The 25,624-nt window shown below is 53.3% G+C and overlaps 2 protein-coding genes and 1 pseudogene across 7 annotated transcripts; 2 read left to right on the plus strand and 1 right to left on the minus strand.

Moving 5' to 3' along the window:
- Positions 1–283: 283 nt before the first annotated feature.
- EEF2KMT (eukaryotic elongation factor 2 lysine methyltransferase) lies at positions 284–11,901 on the plus strand. Of its 5 annotated transcripts, none has more exons than XM_081554707.1 (8): positions 284–428; positions 2,402–2,464; positions 3,798–3,878; positions 4,461–4,562; positions 7,782–7,915; positions 8,000–8,295; positions 9,441–9,590; positions 11,663–11,901. In XM_081554707.1, the coding sequence occupies exons 3-8, from the start codon at positions 3,819–3,821 to the stop codon at positions 11,761–11,763; spliced, it is 843 nt and encodes a 280-aa protein (XP_081410833.1). In that variant the 5' UTR covers positions 284–428; positions 2,402–2,464; positions 3,798–3,818; the 3' UTR covers positions 11,764–11,901. The 5 variants fall into 5 exon arrangements, with proteins under 5 accessions (XP_081410833.1, XP_081410830.1, XP_081410832.1 ...); XM_081554704.1 differs by having other exon boundaries at positions 284–405; XM_081554708.1 differs by having other exon boundaries at positions 389–709.
- Positions 11,095–25,227, minus strand: ALG1 (ALG1 chitobiosyldiphosphodolichol beta-mannosyltransferase). Of its 2 annotated transcripts, XM_081554701.1 has the most exons (14): positions 25,002–25,227; positions 23,951–24,028; positions 23,517–23,620; positions 22,181–22,329; positions 19,915–20,004; positions 19,320–19,430; positions 18,460–18,581; positions 18,268–18,306; positions 17,903–17,962; positions 16,689–16,799; positions 14,668–14,782; positions 13,722–13,797; positions 12,535–12,639; positions 11,095–12,431 (listed from the first exon to the last, which is right to left on the minus strand). In XM_081554701.1, exons 1-14 carry the CDS (start codon positions 25,207–25,209, stop codon positions 12,138–12,140), a joined length of 1,662 nt encoding a protein of 553 aa, XP_081410827.1. In that variant the 5' UTR covers positions 25,210–25,227; the 3' UTR covers positions 11,095–12,137. The 2 variants fall into 2 exon arrangements, with proteins under 2 accessions (XP_081410827.1, XP_081410828.1); XM_081554702.1 differs by having other exon boundaries at positions 12,416–12,639.
- LOC145531693 (large ribosomal subunit protein eL33 pseudogene) lies at positions 21,198–21,532 on the plus strand (annotated as a pseudogene).
- Positions 25,228–25,624: the final 397 nt, after the last annotated feature.

Raw genomic sequence — 25,624 nt, forward strand, 5'->3', positions numbered from 1 at the left:
CCCCACCAAAGCCCTAGTCACGCCCCCTCCCGCCGTAGCCCCACCTCCAAAGCCCAGAGCCCGCCTCCAACTTCCCCTCGACGCCCCGCGCACCACCGCACGAACCACCTACTCAACTGCACCGCCTCCTAAACAGGTCCCTTCCGTAAGCCCTGCCTCCTGAGCTCTGCGCCCCGCCTCCCAGGGCCCGGGCGGTGCTTTGGCCCCGCCCCTAGCCCCACCCCGGCCCCGCGCTCCGCCTCGGGCCGCCTCGAATCACAGCCCTGCTCCCTCCCAGTTTCCCGGTTAACGGCGTGGCCCCACCCCACCATGGCGCCCGAGGAGAGAGCGGATGCCGCGCCCCTGCTGCGGGGCTTCGAGCGCCTCTTCTTGGCGGCGCGCGCACTGCGCTCCTTCCCCTGGCAGGTGGGCGGCAAGGGGCGCGGAAGGTGGGTGGGAAGCGCCGGGGGTTCGCGGTGAGCGGGGCTCCGGACTCATACCCCCGCCCTCCCTGCCACGTGATGGCCTCTGCTACCTCGCTGGTCCGAGCAGCACGTCCGGTCCCCCGGGATCGCCGGGGCCGCGCCGGCTGGCAGCGGGGCGAAGGGGCAGGCGCCCCACCGGTGCGCCCTTGGGCCCACCCTGCGCTCAGCCCTCAGCAGCCTCCTCCCCATAGACCCTCGCCGCCCTTCACCGCCTTTGCAGACGGAGCCCCACGAATGGGAGGAATGTGAGATTTCCTCCCAACTCCCCTTTTCTTTGGGTTTTTTAGGGTCATGGACAGTTGGTTAAAAAAAAAAGGTTTTTTAGCCTGTTATCCTGGCCATGGGGTAACAGCTGCTGCTGCTCGTTTAAACAGCCAGCATGCTCAGGACAGCGGGAAATCACGCTGTGTTGAGTTCAGTGACCAGGTCACAGGCCCTCTCGGGCCTCCAGCTTTTCATGTATATCAGCAGCTTTGGACAAGTCCTCAGAGGCAACTGATGGAAGAGGCAGGGAGATACAAAACAGTCCCGAAAAGAGACAGAAGAGCTCACCTCCCTGCCCTAGGGACCTGCCATTTGCACACAGGCTCAGGGCCAGGGTAGCAGCTTCATTCTGCCAAGGCAGGGGCTCTAATGACACTGCGTCCTTCATAATTCACGTGCGGTGAGCTCACTGGGATGACTCAGTTTAGACACAGAGTCCTCCCCAGGTCTGCCCCGTCGTAAGAGGGGAGGTCAGTCATCTGTGTTCTCTCACTGACATAAATCATTTGGCATCCTAGGAGATCATTTCCCGTCAGAAAGGAATATGTACATTTTTTAACCCAAAATTTAAACCTTCATAACAGCATCTGTGGGGCCCCATGCATATCGCCTGTAATTGTTTATACATGAAATGAGTGCTTACTCTTCACCAGGCCCATGCTATGTGCTGGCGCCCATGCGGGGCGGACCATTACTGTCATTGGTTTGACTAGAAAAGAAGTCAGAGCTCAGATCTGGGAGACAGCCTGCCAGCTTTGAATCCTGGGCCGACTCCCCACAAGCTGTGTGCCCCTGGGCAAGTGACTTTGTCTTTCTGTACCTTCATATTTTTATTAGTAAAATGGGGTTATAATGATATAACCTCATAGGACTGTTGTCATGATCAGATGAATATGTGTGTGTGTCAGAGGGGAGGGGGGTTTGTTTTTTGGCCTCACCACCAGCAGGCAGGATCTTAGTTCTCTGACCAGGGATCAAACCCGTGCCCTCTGCAGTGGAACCTTGGATTCTTAACCACTGGACCACCAGGGAAGTCCCAGGATTACACGAATATGTATTAGCTCGTACTTTCATTCTGCCACCAGATGTTTACAGAATGCCTTGCATAAGCCAGGCACCAGGATCAGCAGCGTGCAGACAAGGCTCTGCCCAGATGGGAGAGCCAGAGGATAAACAAGTAAATGAATAAGCAAGAAAGCACAAGGAGATGACAGTGGCTGTAAAGTCAATAAAACAGAAATGTATCAAACTGGGAGTCAGGAAGGCCTTCCAAGGAGGTGACACAGGAGCTGGGACCTGCACGGTGAAGCAGCCCACCTGCCATGGGGAGGTCTCAGGGAACCCATCAGGTGTTAAGGCCATGGCTCCCCCCGTAATTGCTGGCTAACCAGTTCAGCCACAGAGCTGGTCTGTGAGATCCAGGTGAGACTGAGCTGCCATGGCTAATGCAAACCAAAGTCTGTCTTCTGACATTTTCTGTGACTCATCTAGATGTAACTCGGGACTTCTCAAGGTCAGGCTTTCAGCTGCCTATGGTTTCTGCATCATTTGGCCCCAGGTCCCTGGGGAGAGATCGCTTAGCACTTTGCCAACATGTCCTATTGCATGTTTAATGTTCCTGCAATAATGCCCTTGAGATTCCTCTCTCTTACTGCCTGTCTCTCTTTGGATAGAGCCTAGAAGAGAAACTAAGGGACTCGTCAGGCTCTGAGCTGCTGCTGGATATTTTGCAGAAGGTAAGAATCACAGAATCCCCGGAACGTATCACTGGCCTGATTTCCCCATGAAGAGCTAACAGAAGCACCCTGGGTGTGCGTGTATCCTTTGAAGAGAAAGACATTGCATCTGGCGTGAGCACCTCAGACAACTCAGGCTCTTTTGTTTTCTTAGATAAAGACATCAGAATACACAACACGCTGCATGAGAGGAAGGAATCTGGGGGATGTTTTTTTAAACTGTCCACAGAGGAAATGGGGATGACAGCTGTAGGTACATCTAGCCCTTGCCTGCTGCTCAGAGACTTTCTTTTGTGGGTTTAAGGGGAAAATAAGCAGGCACGTCTTGTCCACTGGGTCTTTTTCTAGTTGTGGGTGGGCCCCTGCTTTTTGGAGATGGGGTTTGGACATACTAAGGGGTATATCTTAGTCTTGCTATAATAGAACATGACACACTGCGTGGCTTATAAACAACAGGAATTTATCTCTCACGGTTCTGGAGTCTGGGAGGTCCAAGATCAAGACGCCAGCAGATTCAGTGTCTTGTGAGGGCCCACATCCTCATTCATGGAAGGCTGTCTTCTTGCCATGTCCTCACATGGCTCAGGGGGCAGAGGGAACACTTTGAGGTCTCTTTTATAAGGGCACTAATTCCACTTATGGAGGCTTTACCCTTATAACATAATCACACCCCAAAGGCCCCTCCTGATAGCATTGGGTGTTGGAGTCAACATGTCGATTTGGAATGGACACAGATATTTGGTCTATAGCAGGGTGTTAGCATGAATCCGTATGCTCCATGTTCCTGCCCAGAAAGGGCATTAGAAACACTGCTGTGGTCTGTGTAAACGTTGTTGTTCAGTCACTAAGTCATGTCCAACTTTTTGCAACTGCATGGACTGCAGCACACGAGACTTCTCTGTCCTCCAACATCTCCTAGAGTTTGCTCAAATTCATGTTCATTGAGTCAGTGATGCCATCCAACCATCTCATCCTCTGTTGTCCCCTTCTCCTTTTGCCTTCGATCTTTCCCAGCATCAGGGTCTTTTCTGATGAGCCGGCTCTTTGCATCAGGTGGCCAAAATGTTGAGAGCTTCAGCTTCAGCGTCAATCCTTCCAGTGAATATTCAGGGTTGATTTCCTTTAGGATTGACTGCTTTGATCTTGTGCCACTGTAGTGGGGAAATATTTTTAGGAAAGGGCTGATATCTTAAACTCTTTCAGATGCATGAGGATCACCAGGGCCAGAAATCCAGGGATTGGGTAACTGGGGTTTGCCCTGTATTCACTTGAAGCCTGTGGGAGACTTAAGACGAAGTCTCACCTGCAACCCACACTGTGTTCCTTCTCACAGACTGTGAAGCACCCTCTGTGCATGAAGCACCCACCATCAGTGAAGTATATCCGGAGCTTTCTCTCCGAGCTCATCAGAAAGGTCAGTGATGGGCACTGTCCACCCGGTAGGCAGCATCTGGGACCCAGCCAGCTCTTCAGAGGTGGACTTTGCCTGTTGGAGCTCAGATCCATCCCGTTGTCTTTTCCTGCTCTGCAGACTCCCATAGAGCAGGAGGCTCCCTGGGCAACTGCTCCCAGGGGGCTTCCATCAGTGAGATACTGTGGAGGCAGGGAGGAAGGGAGAGGCCAGGGTCCTTCCTGTCTGCTTCCAGGGGTCTCCAGCACTGGCAGCATGGCCTCTGTGGTCCTGATTCCCCTCTCCCCATAGAACCTTCCCAGTCCTACCAGGCAGCCCCTGAGTGTGGGAAACCCCACCTGCTCCCTGCTTCCCTACACTGCACCTCACCTGCACCCTCTCTTCCCTTCTCGGAGGTCCCCCTAGCTCCCCCAACCAAGTGACCTATATTAAGTTAATCACATCCCAAATCTCCACTCCAAACGTGGTGAAAATCCTCCAGCCATTTTTACAAGTCAGAGTAAAAGCAAAGAGGCAGAACCTTGGTTTGAATCACAAGGGTCGACTTAACCCTCCCGTGAATGCTCTCTCCCTGCCCACCGCCAGCACGAGGCTGTCCACACAGAGCCGTTGGACGAGTTGTACCAGGCGCTGGCCGAGGTCCTGACAGCTGAGGAGCCTACCCACTGCCACCGGAGCTATCTGCTGGTAGGAGACGCGCGCCCTCCACACACGGTTAATTCAGGGTCCCATCAGCCTCGTGTGGGTTCAGTCCCTGACTCTTCCGCTCTGTGGTCTTAGACGAGGTCAGTTAACCTTCCTGGGCCTTGGTTTCCCCACCTGTAAACCAAGCCCTTCCACACATAACACCTGTCTTACGGGGTGCCTGGGGTTAAATTAGGTAACACACATGAATTGCACAGCAGCAACCTGGTGCTCAGACTTCAGTAAATATTCAGTGGATAGATGTGGGCTTCCCAGGTGGCTCAGTGGTAAAGAACGTGCCTGTCAGTGCAGAGGACATAAGAGACGCAGGTTCGATTCCTGGGGTCAGCAAGATCCCCCTGGAGGAGGGCATGGCAACCCACTCCAATATTCTTGCCTGAAGAATCCCATGGACAGAGGAGCCTGGTGGGCTACAGTCCCTAGGGTCACAAAGAGTCAGACACGACTGAAGTAACGTAGCATACATGCATTCCTACTACTGTTATAGGACGGCGGTCTCTTCCCGCTATCCACTGCCACCATCACCAGCCTGATAAATGCTGTGGCCTCCTGGCTGGTCGTCTGGCTTTCTGCCCCACAAACATCCATTTTGCACACAACAGTTTTTGTTTGTTCTTTAACCTTTTATTATAAAACACAGATACAAAAAACCACCCAAAGAATTAGATTATCAAATTGCTGCAAGGTGGCCACCTTGCTAACTGCCAGTCTAGCCAAGGGCTTTGGCAGCCAGCCCACAAGGCCCCCATCTGACCCATCTCCATCCCAGCCCGCCCTCCCTCCCTCTCAGAGTCATCACTCGGAGGTCTTATCGCTGCCCCATGCACTCAACTCTAGATGCCTGCACTTAGTCATGTCCATTAACAAGGTCTGGCTCAAAACCTCCCTTCATCCACAGTTCCCCCAGCTCCTTCTCTTCCCGGCGGTTCGGGCTTGACAGCTCTATGCAGGCTGGCTTTTGTTGCACACACGTGATGCTGTTCAACCTGTTCTTCTGTCCTCTGTTCCCCACAAATTGGAGGCTGGATTCGGAGGCTCACTGGTACGCTTATCTGTTTGATCCCTTAGCAAGAACACTGCATAGGTCCCGGAAGGCTCATCATCTGTTTTTATCCACTTTGTGGTAGCACTTATGGATGCCTAAAGCTTAGACCCATTAATTCACTGGAGGATGTAAAAGAGTTACTTTTGAATCATTTTGTTTTCATTAGCTGAAGAGATTTTTGTAAGGAAATGCTTCTTTTTGTCCATACTTGGTTGTGGAGGAAAGGCAGGATACAGGCTTGGCTCTTCCCCTTTAAAGAGAGTGAATTGGTCTCCTGTCAGTCCATTAGGACTACAGTCTGTTGCAGATCATGTCACTTTGTTGTTGTTCAGTCGCTCAGTCGTGTCCAACTCTTTGAGACCCCATGGACTGCAGCACGCCAGGCTTCCCTGTCCTTCACCATCTCCCGGAGTTTGCTCAAACTCATGTCCATTGAGTCAATGATGCCATCCAGCCATCCCATCCTCTGTCATCCCCTTCTTCTCCTGCCTTCAGTCTTTCCCAGCATCAGTGTTTTCCAGTGAGTTGGCTCTTCCCATCAGGTGGCCAAAGGATTGGAGCTTCAGCATCAGTCCTTCCAATGAATATTCATTGGAATATTCATTGGTTGATTTCATTTAGGACTAACTGGTTTGATCTTGCAGTCTAAGGGACTCTCAAGAGTCTTCTCCAGCACCACAATCCAGAAGCATCAATTCTTCGGTGCTCAGCCTTCTTTATGGTCCAACTCTCACATCTGTTCATGACCTCATGTCCATATAGTCAAAGGTCTGTATAGTCAAAGCTATTGGAGGAACCATAGCTTTGACTATAGGGACCTTTGTTGGCAAAGTGATGTCTCTGCTTCTTAATATGTTGTCTAGGTTGGTCATAGCTTTCCTTCCAAGGAGCAAGCATCTTTCAATTTCATGGCTGCAGTCATTGCCCTCAGTGATTTTGGAGCCCAAGAAAATATCTGTCACTGCTTCCACTTTTTCCCTTTCTATTTACCATGAAGTGACGGGACCAAATGCCATGATCTTAGTTTTTTGAATGTTGATCTGGAAACTGTAAGTCCAAAAGCAAGGTGTTGGCAGGGCTGATTCTGAGACTGCGAGAGAGGGATGTGCTCCAGGCCTGTCTCCTCGGCTTCAGACAACCGTCTTCTCCCTGCATGTGTGTCCTGATGTCCTCTTCTTACAAAGATACAGTCAGATTGGAGTAGGGTCCCGTTATGCCCTCATTTTAACTTGATTCCCTCCATAAAGACCCCATCTCCAGGAGTTCCCTGGCAGTCCAGTGATTAAGACTCTGCCCTTTCACTGCCGAGGGCCCTGGTCAGAACTTAAGATCCCATAAGTCACACAGCATGGCCAAAAAAAAAAGTTCCCATCTCCAAAAGAGGTCATATTCTGAGGTGCCAGGAGTTAGGACTTCACCATACAAATTTGGGGAGGAAATGACTGAACCCGTGACGATCTCTTAATTTCTTTTCGATTTTTAAAATTTGACTCCTTTTCACGTCCTCTCTTAAGGGTTTCCCTGGTGGCTCAGACAGCAAAGAATATGCCCACAATACGGGAGACCCAGGTTTGATCCCTGGGTTGGAAAGATCCGCTGGAGAAAGGAATGGCAACCCACTCCAGTACCTTTGCCTGGAGAATCCCATGGACAGAGGAGCCTGGCGGGCTACAATCCATGGGGTCACAAAGAGTCAGACACAACTGAGCAATTAAACTTAAGGGTGTACCTGCTTTTATGTTTTATTCTTATTCTTATGTTCCTTGGCGCAGCCTTCGTTTCTGGAATGCTGTTTCCGGTCCTTCATCACACATCTCTGAGTGCTTCTAGTGGCCTTACAGGCCTCGCCCCAGCTGTCTCATGGCCCCCACTGCCAGAGCAGGCCGATTCTCTCTTAGGGGGGGCGCCTGGGCTTTTCCAGCAAATGCCTGTTGGCTCTGGACCCCTGTCCTCAAGTCCTCCTCAAGCCCCGTTGCCTCCCTCTCTGACCACCGACACGCTGAGCACACAAGGGTTGTATCACCCACCTGCTCAGAACCCGCCAGTGGCTCCCATCACATTCAGACTCCAATCTTACTTCCTTACATGACCCCCGAGGCCCCCCAGGCCCACCCTGGCTGCTGGATTAGTAATTCTCTGTCCTGGTTTCCCCCCAGCCCTCAGGTGACTCGGTCACTCTCTGCGAGAGCCCAGCCATTGTCTCTCATGGGACCACAGGCCTGATCACGTGGAATGCTGCGCTCTACCTGGCCGAGTGGGCCATGGAGAACCCAGCAGTGTTCACTCACAGGTGAGCTGGGGCCGCAGGGCCGGGCGCCCAGGAGGGTCTGCCGCCGCGCACTCGTGTACACAGCGCCTTCTCCCCACCTCCCAGGACGGCCTTAGAGCTTGGCAGCGGAGCCGGCCTCACGGGCCTGGCCATTTGCAAGGTGTGCCAGCCCAGAGCATACGTCTTCAGCGACTGTCACAGCCGCGTCCTGGAGCAGCTCCGAGGGAACGTCCTTCTCAACGGCTTCTCGTTGGAGCCAGGCATCGACGCCCAGGCGCAGCACCCGGGACCCCATACCCCCGAGGCAGAGTGCCCCAGGGTGACGGTGGCCCAGCTGGACTGGGACGTGGTGACGGCACCGCAGCTCGCTGCCTTCCAGCCGGACGTCATCCTCGCTGCAGGTACTGCCCGGCTCTCTGTGCAGGGACGCGGACAGTGGACACTGCCTGGCGGGAGGAATGGCGGGACCTGGGTTGTGTGTGCCTCCAGGGTGACATCACAGCGCAGGGCATGCCTCCTGGGTGCCCTGAAGCCACAGCCGCCCCGTCTGAGACAGTAGCCACGTGTCCTCCCATGCTAATGGTCCACCCTATGGAGGAACCAGCTCTTCCCGGCAAGGCGTGTGATGAACAGAACAGGCCCCAGGGCACCAGACCAGTGGGACCAGTCTTAGCCAGGCCTCAGCCCAGTGGCTAGACTTCACGTCCCTCTCCAGCAGCCTGAGGGAGGCCTCTCAGCTTCTTCCAGAACAAAAATGAGAAAGCCAGAGTAGCCCCAGTAGCCCCCACCTACACCCGTCTTCAGATGGGGCTTAAGTGGCCACAGCAGCCTCATCCTTTCACGGCCACGGACGACGACCTAATCCCGATTCCTCTGTGTGCCCTGGGCCAGGCCGAGGGTTGGGGAAGGGGTTCTGGGTGCCCCACGTCTGCTCCGTGCACACCTGTGTGTTTCTGAGGCCTAGAGCGCTACCTGTATGCTTCTGTCCTAGTCCACTAAATGAGCCCCACGAGGAGGGCCCACCCACTTCTGGTGCAAGGACGAGGCCCTTGAGGGAAGTGGCATGTGGCCTGGCCACCAACCGGCCGGTCACCCTCCGCCAAGCTCACCCAGCCCCGTCTGGCCAGTGGTGCTGCCCTCTGGCCGGGCCACGGCCCTGAGACCCAGCGGAGCACAGAGTCTAAGCAGCGCAACCCCACAGGCCCAGCTGGTGGGCAGGAGGGGGCCTGTCCCCCACAGGAAGGAAACCAGAAGTCTGGAGTGGAGTCAGGTTTGCTTCATTAAGCATCTTCTAAATAGGCCACAGGCCTATTTTTTTTCTTGTAAAGGAACGCCAGTGAGTCCTGGATATTTTTCACGTGTTGCAGTGTCTTTCAGCAGCCTTTTTGCTGTGCTAAGGTTTTCTGGTTTTACCCACATAATTTTCTTACCATCCAATAGCACAAACCTAATTCAACCACTGCTTTCCGGGCCTTCATCTCCGAGTGTAAGCACGGAGGCCCTCATCCTGGGGGAGCCCTTCCAGTAACCTGGGTTTTCATCACAGACGTGCTGTATTGTCCTGAAACGGTCCTCTCCCTGGTTGCGGTCCTGCGGAAGCTCTCCATGTGCCAGAAAGACCAGCAGGCTTCTGATGCCTACATTGCCTTCACCATCCGCAACCCGGAGACGTGCCAGCTGTTCACCACGGAGCTGGGTGAGCCCTGGGCCCCTGGCCAGGCTGCTGTCTCTGAGAGGCCTGCAGGGTCACTGTACGGGCCCCACACAGGACTCCAGGGAGGGCAGAGACCAGGAAAGTAAAAGAAAGGGGGGCGACCTGGAGACAAACCAGGAAGCCCCAGACCACGGTGTGCTGGACAGACACCTCCACCCTCTGCCCAGGAGGTCAGCAGGGGAGGAGGGAGGCTGCTTATGCAGTGTCTTCGGAAGTCTGAGAGCAGCAGTCCTACTGTGTGTTTAGGGGTTCTGAGAGCCTTCAGTCTTTCCTTGTCTGTGAAACAGGGCAGTGGACACCAGCCGGTATCAAGGTAGATGGGAGCTGGGCCACCCTCTCCAGGTCCTCACTGTACAGCAGAAACATCCCCCTCGGAGGTGGGACAGGGCTGGCAGGCAGAGGACCCTCGGGGAAACGGCAGCCACCATTACTGGATCAAGCACACAGTAAATGGAAGAGTCAGGGGTGCTTTAGAGAAAGGGGGTCTGCCTGACTCGGCTGCAGGGAGGTGGTGGCGGGGGGCAGGGCGTGGCACTGTCCTTAGACCTGACCTGTGTCAGCCCTTTTAGCACTTGGTGGGGGCATGGGGGTGCTGTCATCCTGTCTCACCCAGAAAAACACTGGAGTGCAGGGCGGCTAAGTAATCATCCAGGGACTAGACCCAGGCACCCAGCTCACACTCTCCACCCCCCACCCCATGACCCCCACCCTGTGATCCCCAACCACGTGCCAGGCGTCATCAGGGCTTCCCAAACAGACCAGACAGCTGTGCAGAGCCCTGCATTAGCCCCAAGCCTACCCCCAAACCAAGCAAAGCCCTCCCACAGCTGCCTCTGCCGAGAGAGATGAACAGCGCCCACCCCCCATACACCATGTCCCAGTGATGGGGTGTTTGGCCTCAAAGAATAATGAAGTCCTTTTTCAGATGCTTACAAGAAAAAATACCCATGCTGTATTTTTGAATACAATTTTTTTATATGTATTTGGCTGCTCCAGGTCTTAGTTGCAGCACGCAGGATCTCTACCTGTGGCATGTGGGATCCAGTTCCCTGACCAGGGGTGGAACCTGGGCCCCCTGCATTGGGAGCTCAGTCTTAGCCACTGGACCACCAGGGAAGTCCCCTCCAGGCTGTATTTTAAGTGAAGAAATCTGAGTACTAAATAGCATATACACTATATACATACACTATATGTGCTGTATATGTATGCAGCATATGGGAGAAGGAAATGGCAACCCGCTCCAGTGTTCTCGCCTGGAGAATCCCATGGACAGAGGAACATGGCAGGCTACAGTGTGTGGGGTCGCAAGAGTCAGACAAAACTTAGCGACTAAACTACTACTACTAAAATTCACACTGGAGAAGGAAATGGCAACCCACTCCAGTATTCTTGCCTGAAGAATTCCATGGACAGAGGAACCTGGTGGTCTGCAGTCCATGGGGTCACAGAGTCGGACACAACTGAGTGACTAACACACACACACACGCAGCATATACAGCCCATTTTTATTTTTAAAAATAATCACATTAATACACACATGGGGAAATTTCATACATGCTAATTATTAACATGTTATACTTGGACAGCAGGATCATGAAACTTAAACGTGTTTCTAGTATTTCATTTTTATAAATACTGATTTTTCATTCATAAAAAACTGATGACAAAACCACCCTTGCCAGGGACTTGTCAGACATCTGTGCTTACAGAGAGGACGTAAACCCCTCTAACACAGGCCCAGCCTCTGAAGGCACCAGGCTGAGTGGTCAGGCAGACGTGGGTTCAGACCTCGGCTCCTACTGAGCTGTGCCCAGTGACAGGGTGGAGCACAGAGACAGAGCAGCGGTGAACCGACAGGGCCGTGACCTCCGAGGGAGGCACACGGCCCAGTGGGCAGATGCAGGAAACCTGGCTGCTGTGAGCTGCTTACCAAGGGGATTCCTGGTCCCACCCTGGAGGCTGGTTCCAGGTGTCTGTCCCAAAGCCCCACCCTGATAGGGTGGCGTCCTGCCCCCAACCCCCAGCACCCTGAGATGGATCTGTTCTGTTTCCAGGCCAGGCTGGGATCCCATGGGAAGAGGTGCCTCGTCACGACCAGAAACTGTTTCCCTACGAAGAGCACTTGGAGATGGCAATTCTGAAACTAACACTGTAGTTCTTATAGATGGTTCTGAAGGACAACCTGAAAATCAAATCAGTGTCCTAGAAAGAATCTGATAAAACTTCCACTGGACTTGAATGTTCAAAGGATGTTAAATTCTGAATCCAGAACCATAAAGTGTTCTAACTACTGCTTGAGTGTGTGGCTACACTGGCTTATTTCTTAAGCAAATCGCCGTTAAGTCGGAAGTGAAATTTTTGGCTCAGACAGAAGCATTTCATTTGTGCAGATAAAAACATACCAAGTGTGTTTTCCCCAACCTGGACACGTCCCTCACAGAGCCAAGCATGCTACATGTGGGATACATCCTAGGGTCCCTTGTTGGGGGGCGGGGGGGGGGTCATGTGGTCCTGTTTTCAAGGCAGGAATCAAAATATTAGGGACATGACTGGGTAAATGCAGCAGGAGACAAAACAGGGATCTTGAAGATGCCATAAGCGAACAACAGGAAAGTCATAAACTGAGGGGGAAAGACTCACAGAAGACAGAAGAAAAGAGAAGGAATTCAGAGCCTCCAAAGAAGAAACGAGGCGAGCCAGCTTCCTGGGCCACCAACCCCTGATTACCAACAGTAGCTTCATACCCCAGTCGGGGCCCACTGTGTCTTTCCAGCAGCTGTCCACCAGGCAGCGCTGGCCGCAAGGACAGGAGCAGGCGGGCTCCTGGAGAGGAAGAGAAACAGCAAGGGGGGTGGGCGTCCACGGCATCCAGCATAGGACACCTCACTGGCCCAAGGAGTCACGTGTCCAAGATCAAAGGAAGCACCGTCTGCTCCCAGCTCTCATCCCAGCGGAGCTGCTCTGACTCCCGGAGGCTCTCGCGGAACTGGTGTAGTTTGCCAGCAGGATCGGGAAACTCTGAGAAAAGCGTCTAGAAGAAAGAGATGAGACCTTACCTCGTCACAGCTTCCCGGTCCCCACCCCGAGCTGCCCCTCCTCCTCGTTCCCAGCCGCACCCCAAACCCAGCTGCCAGACACCCCCAGTCATCCTGCTGAAACCCTCCCTCCTCCCCAACACCTGCAGAACCACCCGTGTCCCGGGGTCTCCAGCGAAACTCCCGCTCTGGCCCAGCTTCCCCACCAGGCCTGACTAATAACCCTTCTCATCACCTCTGACCCCCATCCCCAACCCAGCAAGCCACCCCACTGCCCCTTCACGGGACACAGGGGAGCCTTCCGGCCCCAGCCCACTCCACCTCCTGCTGTTCCGACCTGACGGCACAGCCCAGCTGCAGCGTTCACATCCACACCATCCACATCCCGTGCCCTGCGGCAGCCCCCACCCCTGCTCCCACCAGGAGCACCATCCCCTCGCCGTCTGCCCAGCACCCTCCTGCCCACATGCTGAGATCTAGGCGATGCCTGTGTTCGTGCCAACCTTGCTAAACTAAGGTGTCTGCAGATGCCAGCCTGTGGGACACCTGCAGCCCTCCACTTGTCTTTGTAAGTAAAGTTCTATTGGAACATGGCCATGCCCCTTCATTCACAGACTGGATTCTTTCACATTACAACAGAGTTGAGTTGTTCTGACAGAGACTATGGCAAAGTCTAAAATATTTTCTTCCTAGGCCTTTCCAAAGTTTCTTGCCTTTGGGCTCAATTGTCAAGAATGATGATGAATTACTTTTTGTAATTTGTAGTAAGAAATAAGTACCTCTTAAAGATGCCCACCCATCTCGTAAGGCTGGTCCAGAAAGCGCCCCTGATGCCTCCCTCTCCCTCTTGCGATCCAATACCCCTTAAATGGCACACGGTCCACTCAGCTCTAGCATCACCTGCGTGGTATGAGCTCCATAAACCCAGATGGCAGGTGGGGCGAGCCCTGATTCCCCAGGCCCACTGGGGCCCAGCCTCTGAGACTGCTACTCCCTCAGCCAGACCCAGCCCAGCTGCAGGAACAACAAATCCCCAAAACCCTGCGAGCCCCAGTGTGGGGTGGACAGACAACGCCACCTGTAGCTGAACTGCCAGCTCCTCCGAGTCCTCAAAGACCAGCCCGTTCTCCTCATGTTTCACAAGCTCATGTAAGCTGTAGAGAGAATGGCGGGGGGTGTGAGAGCTCTCGGGAGGAGAACAGAACCCACCCCACCTGCAGGCTAAGTCGGTGCTCAAGAACAGTCAGTCTGTCCTTCCCTTCAGGGAGCCTGTCCTTAGACTCAGCGTCTGAACTGAAAAACGACCTGGAAGGATACGTGTTAAGAAATCAAACTGATTTGGGGAAGGAGAGGCAGTGAAGGGGCATTTGGACTTTTTGAGCTATGTGCTCTTTCCGTGGGAATGTTCTTGTTGAGTTCTGTTTGTTTTTCTTAATTCTACAGCAAAGCAATCAGGTAAAAGGCAACCGCGCTGGAGGCAGGCTCAGAATTGATCAGGGGCTGATCCCAACATGATGTGAACCCGGAGTCTAACATCCTGACTTTCCCATTTAGAAGCTGGCCCCTCCGCTCATGGCGGGCCCACTGCACCTAAACCTCTTCTAACACTACCCTCTCCTGCCCATCTTTTCCAAGAACAGCGAAGACAGAAATAAACACATTCAACTGACTCGAACCCAGCTACATGAGCTGAGACAAAAGGGACAGAGAAATAAGTCCGTGAGTCGGGCGGGCAAGTCCGGCTACCATGCCACGCCGTGAGCACAGGCCCCCAAGGAGAGTATCTGATTCATCATTTTTACTCAACATCAAAGTGGAAGGCACCCCGTTTGGTGGGGGCACAGCCCACCAACGGGGACCACAGGGGCTCCTGTTCCCTAGGGGTGGCCGAGCTGCACAGATCAGAAGCAGCACCTTCCCAGAAGGTTTTCCAGGCAATTCTAACCATGCTGGTTGCCCCCCTACCCCCACCAAGCTGCTGATTTGAGAATATAACCCGGTGGGACTGGGTTTTTCACTCCTACCACTGGAATTTCACGGCACAGACTGGCAGGCAGCATCCAAACATGTCCACCACCTTCATGGGCAGGTCCAGGCCGCTGGAGGACCGGTGCAGGCAGATGCCCAGGTCTGCAGACCCTGCAGGGGGAGGGCGAGAGCGAGGGGGCCGTCAGCACCAGCCATGCGCCCGATGATCACACATCCCGCAGGACCATGGACCAAGGAGAAGGAAGGGACGAATCACACCCTCAGCCCCGCGTATGGATACCTGGAGCTGGTTGAGTGGCCTGGCCTGAGGCCGGGGACACAGGGGTGCTTCCCACCTGCTGTTCCTGGCTCCTAGGCCCTTTCTGAGAACTCCCGGCCCATCACCAATGTTTTGATATAAACAGACCCTCTTTTTCTCAAGCGCAACTTAGTTTAGAAGAAGATGCAGCAATTATTCGGAGACGGCAATGGCACCCCACTCCAGTCCTCTTGCCTGGAAAATCCCATGGACGGAGGAGCCTGGTAGGCTGCAGTCCATGGGGTTGTGCAGAGTCAGACACGACTGAGCGACTTCACTTTCATGCATTGGAGAAGGAAATGGCAACCCACTCCAGTGTTCTTGCCTGGAGAATCCCAGGTACGGGGGAGCCTGGTGGGCTGCCGTCTATGGGGTCGCACAGAGTTGGACACGACTGAAGCGACTTAGCAGCAGCAGCAGCAGCAATTACTGCTTACTGAGTTCAGAGTTTCTGCTCGGGGTGATGAAAATGTTTTGGCAAGACACAATGGCAGTGACCACAGAACACTGAACGTAATTAGTGCCACTGAACTGCACACAATTAAAAAGTAGGAAAATGGCACATTTTTGCTTGTATTTTATCAGAATAATTACAGAAAGAACCCAAAGCAGACCCAACAGAAAACTAGCTGTCACTGTGAAGATAAAGCCAAGGAAGCACCCTCGTATCACTCAGCACCCTGGGAACTCCTGCCTACAGAGGAACTTCCCACCGGAGATGGATTACTAGCTGCTGAGATCAGTCAGCACTGAGCCAACAAGCTCTCCCCAAGTGATCAAGATGGCAAGAGGCAGGCGGCTGTCCTCACTGGCTAACAGTCCGCACTGTTGAACTCAGTCTCTGCACAGCCCTGACTTGGGAAGTGGCCCTAACCCAGCCCAGCACAGCCCAGCCCAGCCCTTCTGCCCATGGGAACAGCAGGACTGAGCTGGAGGGCGTGGAGCCCCAGAGCACTCAGACATGACCTTGGCAAACAGACAGGGAGGAGCAGGTACACAGGGAAACTGCCTTGTCTCCAGGAGTCCAGCCAGGACCCATCCCAGCCTGAGGCCTGTGTGTGGAGGGCCCCTGAGCAGAGAATGGCTTTAAATTTTTATAGAGTTATAAAAACAGGAAATATGCAAAAGAAGCTGGTAAAATGTTTACCATCTGGCCCTTTTCAGAAAAAATGTCCCCTGCCCTTGGATTGTTTGTTGCTGTTTAGTTGCTAAGTCCGGAGAAGGGAATGGCATCCCACTCCAGTACTCTTGCCTGGAGAATCCCATGGACGGAGGAGCCTGGTAGGCTACAGTCCATGGGGTCGCTAAGAGTCGGACAGGACAGAGCGACTTCACTTTCACTTTTCCCTTTCATGCACTGGAGAAGGAAATGGCAACCCACTCCAGTATTCTTGCCTAGAGAATCCCAAGGATGGTGGAGCCTGGTGGGCTGCCGTCTATGGGGTCGCACAGAGTCGGACACGACTGAAGCGACTTAGCAGCAGCAGCAGCAGTTGCTAAGTCGGGTCTCTTTTGTGACCTCATGGATTGCAGCCCTCCAGGCTCCTCTGGAAATGTCCATGGCATTTCCCAGGCAAGCATACTGGAGTGGGTTGCCATTTCCTTCTCTAGGGGATCTTCCCAGATCAGGGATCGAACCTCTGTCTCTTGCATTGGCAGGAGGGTTCCACTGAGCCCCCGGGGAAGAGCCCGCTGTCCTCGGGTACGCCCCTGTAAAGCCCTCCCTCCTCCTGCAGGCCTCCTGCTAGACACTCTTACCCAGAAGCGAGGGGTAGTCCTTGGCCTCCAGCCACAGGGTGCAGACCTGGATGTGCTGGAAGCGCTTCTGACAGATGAGGCGGCTGTAATAGTCCTTCAGAGGCCCTTTGCCTGGCAGGGGAAATGCAGTCACCCACTGGGCCCCCCTCCGCCCTGTCTCACGGCCCCAGGCCTGGGAAGGCCCTGCGAGGGCATGAGCAGAAGGCCCACACTCAGTAGCTTCCATCAGGCCCCAGCCAGGCGCCCTCCAGAAACCACCCCCGGGTGTGCACCCTGACGGCTAACACCACAGCCCTTCCCCCAGCAACCTGTGCCCAGGGGACCTCAGGCTGGGAATGTGTCTGGGATAAACTCTGGCCAGTCATCAGAGTGCCCGCTGAGACAGCTTCTCACACAGGCTGCCCCCGCACCCCACCCAAGACCCCCAGGAACCCCAGGCAGCACAGCCTGAGTGGTGGGCCCCTGCCACCCCTGGGAGTCCAGGGACCAGGAGAGGAGTGTCCAAGGCAGGGCTGTTGGCCCAGGGCCCTCCTCCTCCAACCACATCTCTGCTTCTCTCTCTTCACTGGGAAACAGTTTTACAGTGGACAGTGGAATTCCGTTTAAGAAAAAAAATAAAGGTGGCTCATGGTCAAGAATCTGCCTGCCAACGCAGGAGACGTGGGTTAGATTCCTAGTCCAGGAAGATCCCACGTGCTGTGTAGCTACTAAGCCCGTGTGCCACAGCTACCAAGCTTGTGCCCTAGGGCCCCGGGGGGCCGGAACTCAGCCCTCACGCTGCAGCTACTGAAGCCCACACGCCCTAGAGCCCATGCTCTGCAATGAGAGAAGCCCGCACACCGCAACTGGAGAGCGGCTCCCACGCCGCGCAACCAGAGAAAAGCCTGCACAGCAATGAAGACCCACCACAGCCAGAAAGAAATAAATAAAATTATTTTTTTAAGAAAAGAGGCTCGAAAACCACTGTGCAGTAGAAAGCTCAGTATCTCTGAGGTCGCCCTATCTGAGGTTCAAATCTAGACTCCGTGTCCTGCCGTGAAGTCCCTGTGAGCTTCAGCCTCCCCCTCCATTAGGCTGGCAGAGAGAACCACACATCGGAGAGTTAGGGTGAGGATTAACAAGACAGCAAACATCACAGGCCTTATGTGGGGAGGGCCTTCTATCCCCTCTAGTGACCCATCTAATACAGAACAGGGGTGCTCCCAGGTGGGTACCTGTTATGACACAGACCAGAGAGGGGAGGCTTTCTCCACTGTTGATCAACTGTTCAAATTCTGCGTTTAAAAAAAATAAATACATGATAACCAAGATCAGGTAGTCGGGTAAGTAAGGGGCTAACAGGAGGGGTGGAGGGCAGGGCACTTCAGCCACACAATCCTGGAGGGGGCACTTCAAAGCCAGGTGGGTCACTCACTGACCCAAATAGGGACTCAGGCCCACCACCGCCCCCGTGTCTTCAGGCTGGCCCACCCAGTGGCCCTGGAACACTCTGCCGAGGACACTACATGAGGCCAGGTGAGCATCCCGCAGCTGAGGACACCCTGGCAAGTCCAGCTCCTGATCACAGCCACACACCTACTTTCTAATGCTGCCAGCAAGATGGAAAAGTCTTCGTCCTCTACGAGAAAAGAGAACTGAGTGTCACGGGTCAGTTTCTAGGTGCTTCCCCACCCAGCTCAGCACACTCCCCTTTCTCATCGGGGTCCCAAATACGTGGGGGCACAGGATTGATGCTCGTAGGAGCCCCAAGTGCCCAGGAGGGTCCTGAGACCTGTCCAGCTTGTGCTGCTGACCAACAGGGCCGGCCGCCCTCCAAGACGGGTCACCACTCCACTCAAGACATCCCGCTCCGTGAAGGCTGACCTCTCCGTGCCCGGGTCCGGGGATTCTGAGCTAAAGGTGCAGAGAGAGCCCGTGAGCTGCCACAGAGCAGGCTCTCAGGTCCCAGGACAGCCGTCTCCTGCCGGTAAGGCCCACAGGCAGCGGTTGGGGTACGGCCACATCACAGTCACCAGGTGGCCCAACCACCCGGGGCCTGGGCGCTGACCCACACCTGCTTTCTCTCTTTATCCCTATTATTTACGTGCCACCAGGTGCTGAGCCCACAAGAGCAGATAAGACTGACTCAGCCCTGCCTTCAGGGGGCTTACTGTTCTAGTCACCCCCTTGACTTAAGACGAGGATGCTATGACCCCCTCTAACTGCCCCCAGGTTACTGAACAAAGACCAGGTGTGCAGAGAGCCACTCACAGAGGCTCTCCTCACCTCCCAGGAGGTGCCCAGAGAACACACAGGTGCACAGACCCTGCCACAGGGTCAGGAACCCTGGCAGGAGGGTAAGGACACCCACAGCCTAATGCGGGGCAAACACCTCCTTAAAGGGCCAAGGAGTAGACCCTGTAGGCTTTGGGGGGCATATGGCCTCTGTTGCCGAGCTCAGCTCTGCTCTTGTAGTGCAGAACCAGCCACACACGATATGTAAATGAACGCACACATTGCATTCCAGTAAAACTTTATAAAAATAAAGAGAGCAGGCCTGCAGTTATAGTTTGCCAACCTTTGGTCTGATGGATCCCCAAGTCAGCAGCGAGCATAAACAAGGCACCTGAAAGCCGAAGATGGCAGACTTACCGGGCCCTGAACACAGGGTAGGTGCGGCTCAGCTTCATAAAGAGCTGATGTTGCAGGTCCAAGGGCGTCTCTTTAAAGAAAGATGCTGGCTTGTCATACACGGTCACGGCTCTGCAATGTGATCATTGGGGTGGCTCTAGGGAGGGGCAAAGAAAGGCCTAAAGAAGATAAAACCCAGAAGGATCCAGAAGAAGGGTGCTTGGAGATCCAAGTCTCAAGAGTAAACTTCAGAATTACTCTGAGAGGGATTTCCCCGGCAGTCCAGTGATTAGGGCTCTGCACTTCCAACGCAGGGGCCCTGCGTTCAATCCCTGGTTGGGGAACTAACAACCCACCTGCCACATGGCGTGACCAGACAAAACAAAAAACCAAATACACAGTTCAAAAAAATCCAATTAAAAAAGAATTACTTGGGAGAAGCACAGAGAGAAGGTTCAACACCAAAACTGCCTGGACCTCCTGACTGGCTGGCAAAGAAAACTCCAGCCTCCTCCCTGCTCAGCTCCCCCAAACCAGCAACCACCCCCAGGAACTCCCAATGCCTTGCCAGCAAGACACAGCAGCTGGGAGTCACGGTGCTGGGAGGGACCCCTACTTGATGCCCCAGTTCTCAGCCAGGTCATCCTGCATCGCGTTGGTCACACACAGGTTCAGGTGGGACAGGCGTCCGCAGAGCTTCTCGTACCTGAAGAGAAGTATCAGCGTTCAACCTGGAGCCCTGGGCCAAGCACCACCCCACCACCACCAACCGCCACGGGACTCAACATCTTCTGATACAGAAGAGGCTGCAGAGCTAGGGTCTCTCAAATCAGGTCACTGGCAAGGTGCCTTCCCAGTGTTTGCACTGAGTTCCACCACCTGTACTATTATTTCCTTCACACCTTTCTTTAAATCAGATTGCTTTTCAGCTTAAACACAATTACTTTTGAGGGAAATCATATTATCACTATGGAAGGGAAAATCCATTCTCTCCTGCCATAAAATGGAGGAGAAATACAATAAAGTCCTCATCATTAAACCTCAGCCACATTGCACTGTTCCCCGCAAAGGCTGTGGGGCTGAGGCTCGCTCCCACTGTGTCACAAAGGGAGCTGAGCAAATGTTGTGCGTGCGGCATACTAAGTCGCTTCAGCCATGTCCGACTCTTCGCAATGCTAAGGACTGTAGCCCGCCAGGCACCTCTGTCCATGGAGATTCTCCAGTCAAGAATACTGGAGTGGGTTGCCATGCCCTCCTCCAGGGGTTCTTCCCGACCCAGGGATCGAACCCGCGTCTCTTACGTCTCCCGCAGTGGCAGGTGGGTTCTTTATCACTAGCGCCACCTGGGAAGCCCTAGCAAATGTTAGAAAGGCGTTATCAACAGGTTAGCTCCACACTGAGACATGAACCCTGGCAAGCGGGCAAAACTGAAAAAGAACTGGAAATGAACAGGATTATTTAATGTGTGTGTGTGAACCAAGGCCTGGTCCTCAATCAGGATGCAGAGAAAGCTCCAGAGAAAGTCCGTCCCAGGCACGGAATGTTGGCACTCACACTTATCAGCTGTGTGGCATGTGACGTATGGGCCCCCGGCCCCAGTTTCCTGATTTGTAAATGGAGAGCAATCACAAGACGCCCTCACTGGGTGGCAGTGGAGTCTGGATGGGAGAAAGGCTTGGGCTGAGGCCAGGCATGCAGCCAGTGCACACTGATAGCTGCCGTGAGTACCACCCACAAATGACCCATCAGGGGAAAGGCCACAGCCGGCCAATAGCTCAATGCTGCAAGTCCACACCGAGGCAGGCAGTATTAACTCGGGCTCAGAACCCAGAATTGGCTCTTTCAGCCATCCTGGACCCTGTGGAGCCTGCTGGGAATAGGACTTCTAACACGACCAACATGTCTGGCAGGCTGTGGTGGTCCAAGGCCGTTTGTGCTGCCCATAAGCAGGGTCTACGGAACCAGAGGGAGCACAGAGCTCTCCAAAAAACTGAGGGTGTATGTCCTCGAGGTGAAGCTGAATTCTACTCCAGGCAAGAGATGTGCTTGTGTGTATAAAGCAAAGAACAAGTGACGCCTGGCAGAGAACCTCACAAAACCACAGTAATCTGGGGGAAGACAACTCACGGTCATGGAAACATGAGTGGCATGGTTTCTGCCAAATGCTGAAGCAATCTTCCTGCTAAGAACACTGGACACAGAATCGTTTGACACTGTACCCTTCAAGGATTTAAACTTATTGCAAAGTAAATAAAAGTGTGGATTTGTTAAAGAAAAGAATATGGCATTGCTTCCTCCTGCAAGCACAACCTGCTCCTGAGGCCCTTCTTCCTTCCCCCCAGCTCACAGCTCACAGACTGTGGCCCACACCTCCAGCTGTCAACAGCAGCCCCCACTTTGCATATGGGGATCTGGTCTGCGTGCACTGGGGACTCCTGCTCTCTACCTGAGCACTTGTCCCAAGCCTGAGACAACAGGGTATTGAAGCGCCCCAGGCTCAGTGGGGGTCAGAGGACACCAGGTGAACAGGAGTCAGGCTTCCTCTCCCCACAGAGCCAGATGGGATGCAGATGGGGGCAAGGGGCTCCCAGAACCTGAGATACACCTCCAGAGAGAAGTGTAGGAAGAGAGAGGTCCTGATGACACCCTTTCTGAGTTCAAAGTTGGCCCTTTCTCATGACTTCTCAGTTTCATGGGCCAATAAACACCCTCCTTTGCTCAGGTCTGCTTTTATCACTGGTCACGAGCATCATTCCAACACCCCAGCCTTGCCCTCACCCCTACAGGGCACACAGGGGACCAGCTTCCCCAGGTCTTTGCACTGGCCCTTCTTTCCACTGCAGTTTGGGGTCAGTGTCTGCACCCTCCTTCCAGACCCTCACCACTTGGCCAGCAGAACGAGGGGGTGGCTGGGGCCGTGCACCAGACCCATAATGGAGTAGCCGTAGTTGTGCCAGTCGACGACAAGCTTGCTCCCACAGAGGCAGCCTGCAAACCAGCACACCACAATGGCAGGCAGGCCTGGCGGGTTCTGGGAAAGAGAGACTTGAATGAAGAGGAGGAAACCAGACCATGGTTGAGAATAAACCAAGTGAGAATAACGTACATGAGTCAATTATCTTTACAGAGCTCTTGCTAGTTGATAAGCACAAGACCCTCTTCCTCACCAAAAAGTATAAAAATTCATAAAAAAGAAAAGAAAACTGATCAGCTGTCCATGGTGGTCCAGTGGCTAAGACTCTACACTCCCAATGCAGGGAGCCTCGGTTCGATCCCTGGTCATGGAACTAGATCCTACACGCCACAACTAAGGCTCAGCACAGCCAAGTAAATATTTAAAAAGAAAGAAAAGAAAACTGTTCAACATGAAAAGTCCAAGAGCACTGATACCCAAGGAGATGAGAAATGGAATGAGGAGGTTCCATTTTTCACCTGTCAGAATGGAAACTCAAAACACTTATGATACCTGGTGGTGGTGAGGATGAGGGGTAGGGGGATAAAATGACCCAACCTTCTCTAGGACTATCCAGTAATCACATTTTAAAGTATATGGACTCTGACCAAACACTTCCCTTACTAGGAATTTATCCTAAAAGAGAAACTGGGCTCATGCAAAAAACATATATTCACTGATGCTCTTTGCCACTTTGCCAGATGTTAAAAAAACAAAAACAGGAAGAATCTGAGTGTTTATTAAGATCATACCAAATAAATTCATTAAGGTATATATCACATTGGGATACAATACAGTCAATTAAAAGAAGGAACTTCTCTGTTAAAAAGCAGTGACGGTCAGAGGCTAAGACCATACCTTCAGAACTAGAATGAAGGCCTAGTTCAAATCCTGACTCCAGCACTTCCTAGCTGTGTGACAATCTGTTATTTACAGAACCTCTGTGGGTTCAGGTTTCCTCATCTCTAAATATATGTAACACAAAAACCTATTTCTTAGGATTGTTGTGAATAATTAAATGAGATAATGCATGTGAAACATTTAGATATGTAGTAACTATCTGCAATGACACTGAAAAACAGAAAGGATGGGTATCATAAACAGGAGGGACACAGACCACAGGCTCCTACTCAAGTGTTTAAAAATTTATATACATACACATAAATATGCAATTCATTTACCAGTGTGAACATTTTTAAAAGACTAGAAAGTAAAGAAAACTATTAACAGCGGTTCTCACAGTGGGAGGCGGGGCTGACATGTACCTGGAGAAAGATGTAGGCTGCTGGCTCCGTGCACATCAACTTCCACAGCAAGTGCACTGCCTGGAATACAACTTTGACTCCATACTGGAGTATGTGGGGCCCAACTGCAAGACAGAAAACAGCTGTCACTAGTAAAGGTTGTTGGTGTTTAGTCACTAAGTCATGTCTGACTCTTTGTGACGCCATGGACTATAGCCCACCAGGCTCCTCTGCCCATGGGATTTCCTTGGCAAGAATACTAGAGTGGGTTGCCATTTCCTTCTCCATGGGATCCTCCCCAACCAGGGACTGAACCTGCATCTCTTGCCTTGGCAGGCAGATTCTTTACCAGTGAGCCACCTGGGAAGCCCCACTAGTAAAGGAGTTCTTGGTAATTTGCAGATTTCCCCGCCAAACACACACACACACAGAACCTAGAGTTGAGTGCTTCCTACCTGCAAGTCTCTGAAGGTCTGTCAGACTCACAATCTGAATTCTGTCACTCTGCAAGAGCTCATCGTGGGGTTTGGAGTCTGAAAAGAATGTCCTCTTTAATGTGCTGGACAAGACAACCTAATTTAAAGTCTGATGATCCCTGCCCCACCCCCCACCCCTACCCCAGACTGAATAAGGAAGAGCATTTTGGAAAGTAAGACTTTCCCAAACCTCTCTGTTCCTCAGTAGCCAAAACAGAGAATGAGGCCAGTTCTTGTCCAGAATTCTCTAGACCAACCACAGAAGGAGGGCCGGAATCTTATCCACTTTCACTTAACACAATGCCAGGCACACAGCAGGCACTCAAGCTGACCTGGGTTTCCTGGATGATGGAATTATCACATCACAGGGAGACCTCTAGGAAGTCCCACTCCAGCTCCTCACCCTGGGGCAGCAGACTCTAAACAAGGACCTGAGGCAACCAGTGCTATTCCTGCTTTCCCCTGATATGGGGGCATGTTTAGAGCCACCTTCTGAAAATGTCAACGTGGGGGAAGATGGAAGAGCAGACACCCCTGCCCCCTCACACTAAGAGAAAAAGCTGGACATGCTGAGGAAGTGAAACATCTCCTGCCTGCAGAGCTCTGCACTGAGGGTGAGCAATGGAGACAAGTTGCCTGTCGGCTCAGACACAGCCTCAGAGATGTGCTCACCAGCACTGGCCCTGGGGTCACATCCATCTGGGTTCTAGTCCCATCTTTCCACTTACTAGGAGGAGTAAGACTACGCACTGAGTTCATTTAGCTTAGCATAGTCCTGGCATATGGCAGGCGCTCGGTTAATGCTGACTGTTCCTAGGTCTCTAGGAACATCCAGGCTGGGGCGGGGGAGGGGGTGCAGAAACCTGGCAACAGCTCTCCAGGCCAGAACTCGGCTCGTCCAGTCTCGAAGAGCTGCCCGAGGGAGGAAAGAGAGAAAGCGGGTCCCCCCGCCGCGGCCCCCCACCCCGGGGTGGTCAAAGCCGAGGGTCAAAGGCTGAGCAGCCTCCCTCTCGGAGCCCCGGGCACTCACTGCAGAACCCCAGGAGGGTCACGGAGAAGCCGCTCTTGGCCAGGGACAACGCGTGGTACTGCATGCGGGGGCTGCGGCCCACATCGCCCAGCACCACGACAATAACGTGGCGGGCCGCGCGCCCCCACCGCCAGTGCCTCCACGCCACCAGCAGCAGCGGCGGCAGGAACAAGGACATCGCCAGCAGGGCCAAGTAGGAGGCCGCCATCTTGGCGGGCCGGCACCCGTCACGCGACCGCGCGCCCGCCGGCCGGGTGCGCAGTGCGCAGCCGCAGACCGAGCCTCCGAGGTGGGCGGAGACAAGAGGGGCGGGAACCTGGTTCCCTAAGCGGGGGCCCGCGGAACCTCCGAGAAGGCCCTGGGAGCCAAGCCTTAGTGGTATTAGGATAAAGTTGTTACTACGTAGGGAACTAGGAACATTTTTTTCTTTCTTCAAATTTCTAAGATAATTTACAATATAGTGAAATAACAGTTCGTATGAACCTTGTATAATGTTAAGAAAAGGGGCAAGATGCCAGAATGCATAGCAGCTGGTTCTATCATATAAAAATCAAAACGACTCTTGATTGTACAAAGTCAGGGGGTGATCTTCTTTGGAGGATCGGGGAGTCAGTTGGGGTGGG

The sequence above is a fragment of the Giraffa tippelskirchi genome, chromosome 13, assembly GCF_054371585.1.
Source record: "Giraffa tippelskirchi isolate mGirTip1 chromosome 13, T2T-mGirTip1v1.2.pri, whole genome shotgun sequence".
Lineage (NCBI taxonomy): Eukaryota > Metazoa > Chordata > Mammalia > Artiodactyla > Giraffidae > Giraffa > Giraffa tippelskirchi.

Coding starts and splice junctions, on each gene's coding strand:
- EEF2KMT (XM_081554704.1), top strand. CDS start 310: ATGGCGCCCGAGGAGAGAGCGGATGCCGCGCCCCTGCTGCGGGGCTTC. Junction 406..2,401: donor TGCGCTCCTTCCCCTGGCAG/GTGGGCGGCAAG, acceptor CTCTTTGGATAG/AGCCTAGAAGAGAAACTAAG. Junction 3,879..4,460: donor TCTCCGAGCTCATCAGAAAG/GTCAGTGATGGG, acceptor GCCCACCGCCAG/CACGAGGCTGTCCACACAGA.
- ALG1 (XM_081554701.1), bottom strand. CDS start 25,209: ATGGCGGCCTCCTACTTGGCCCTGCTGGCGATGTCCTTGTTCCTGCCG. Junction 20,005..22,180: donor CTCGTTCTGCTGGCCAAGTG/GTGAGGGTCTGG, acceptor ACTTCTCTTCAG/GTACGAGAAGCTCTGCGGAC. Junction 18,307..18,459: donor CAGCAGCACAAGCTGGACAG/GTCTCAGGACCC, acceptor CTTTTCTCGTAG/AGGACGAAGACTTTTCCATC.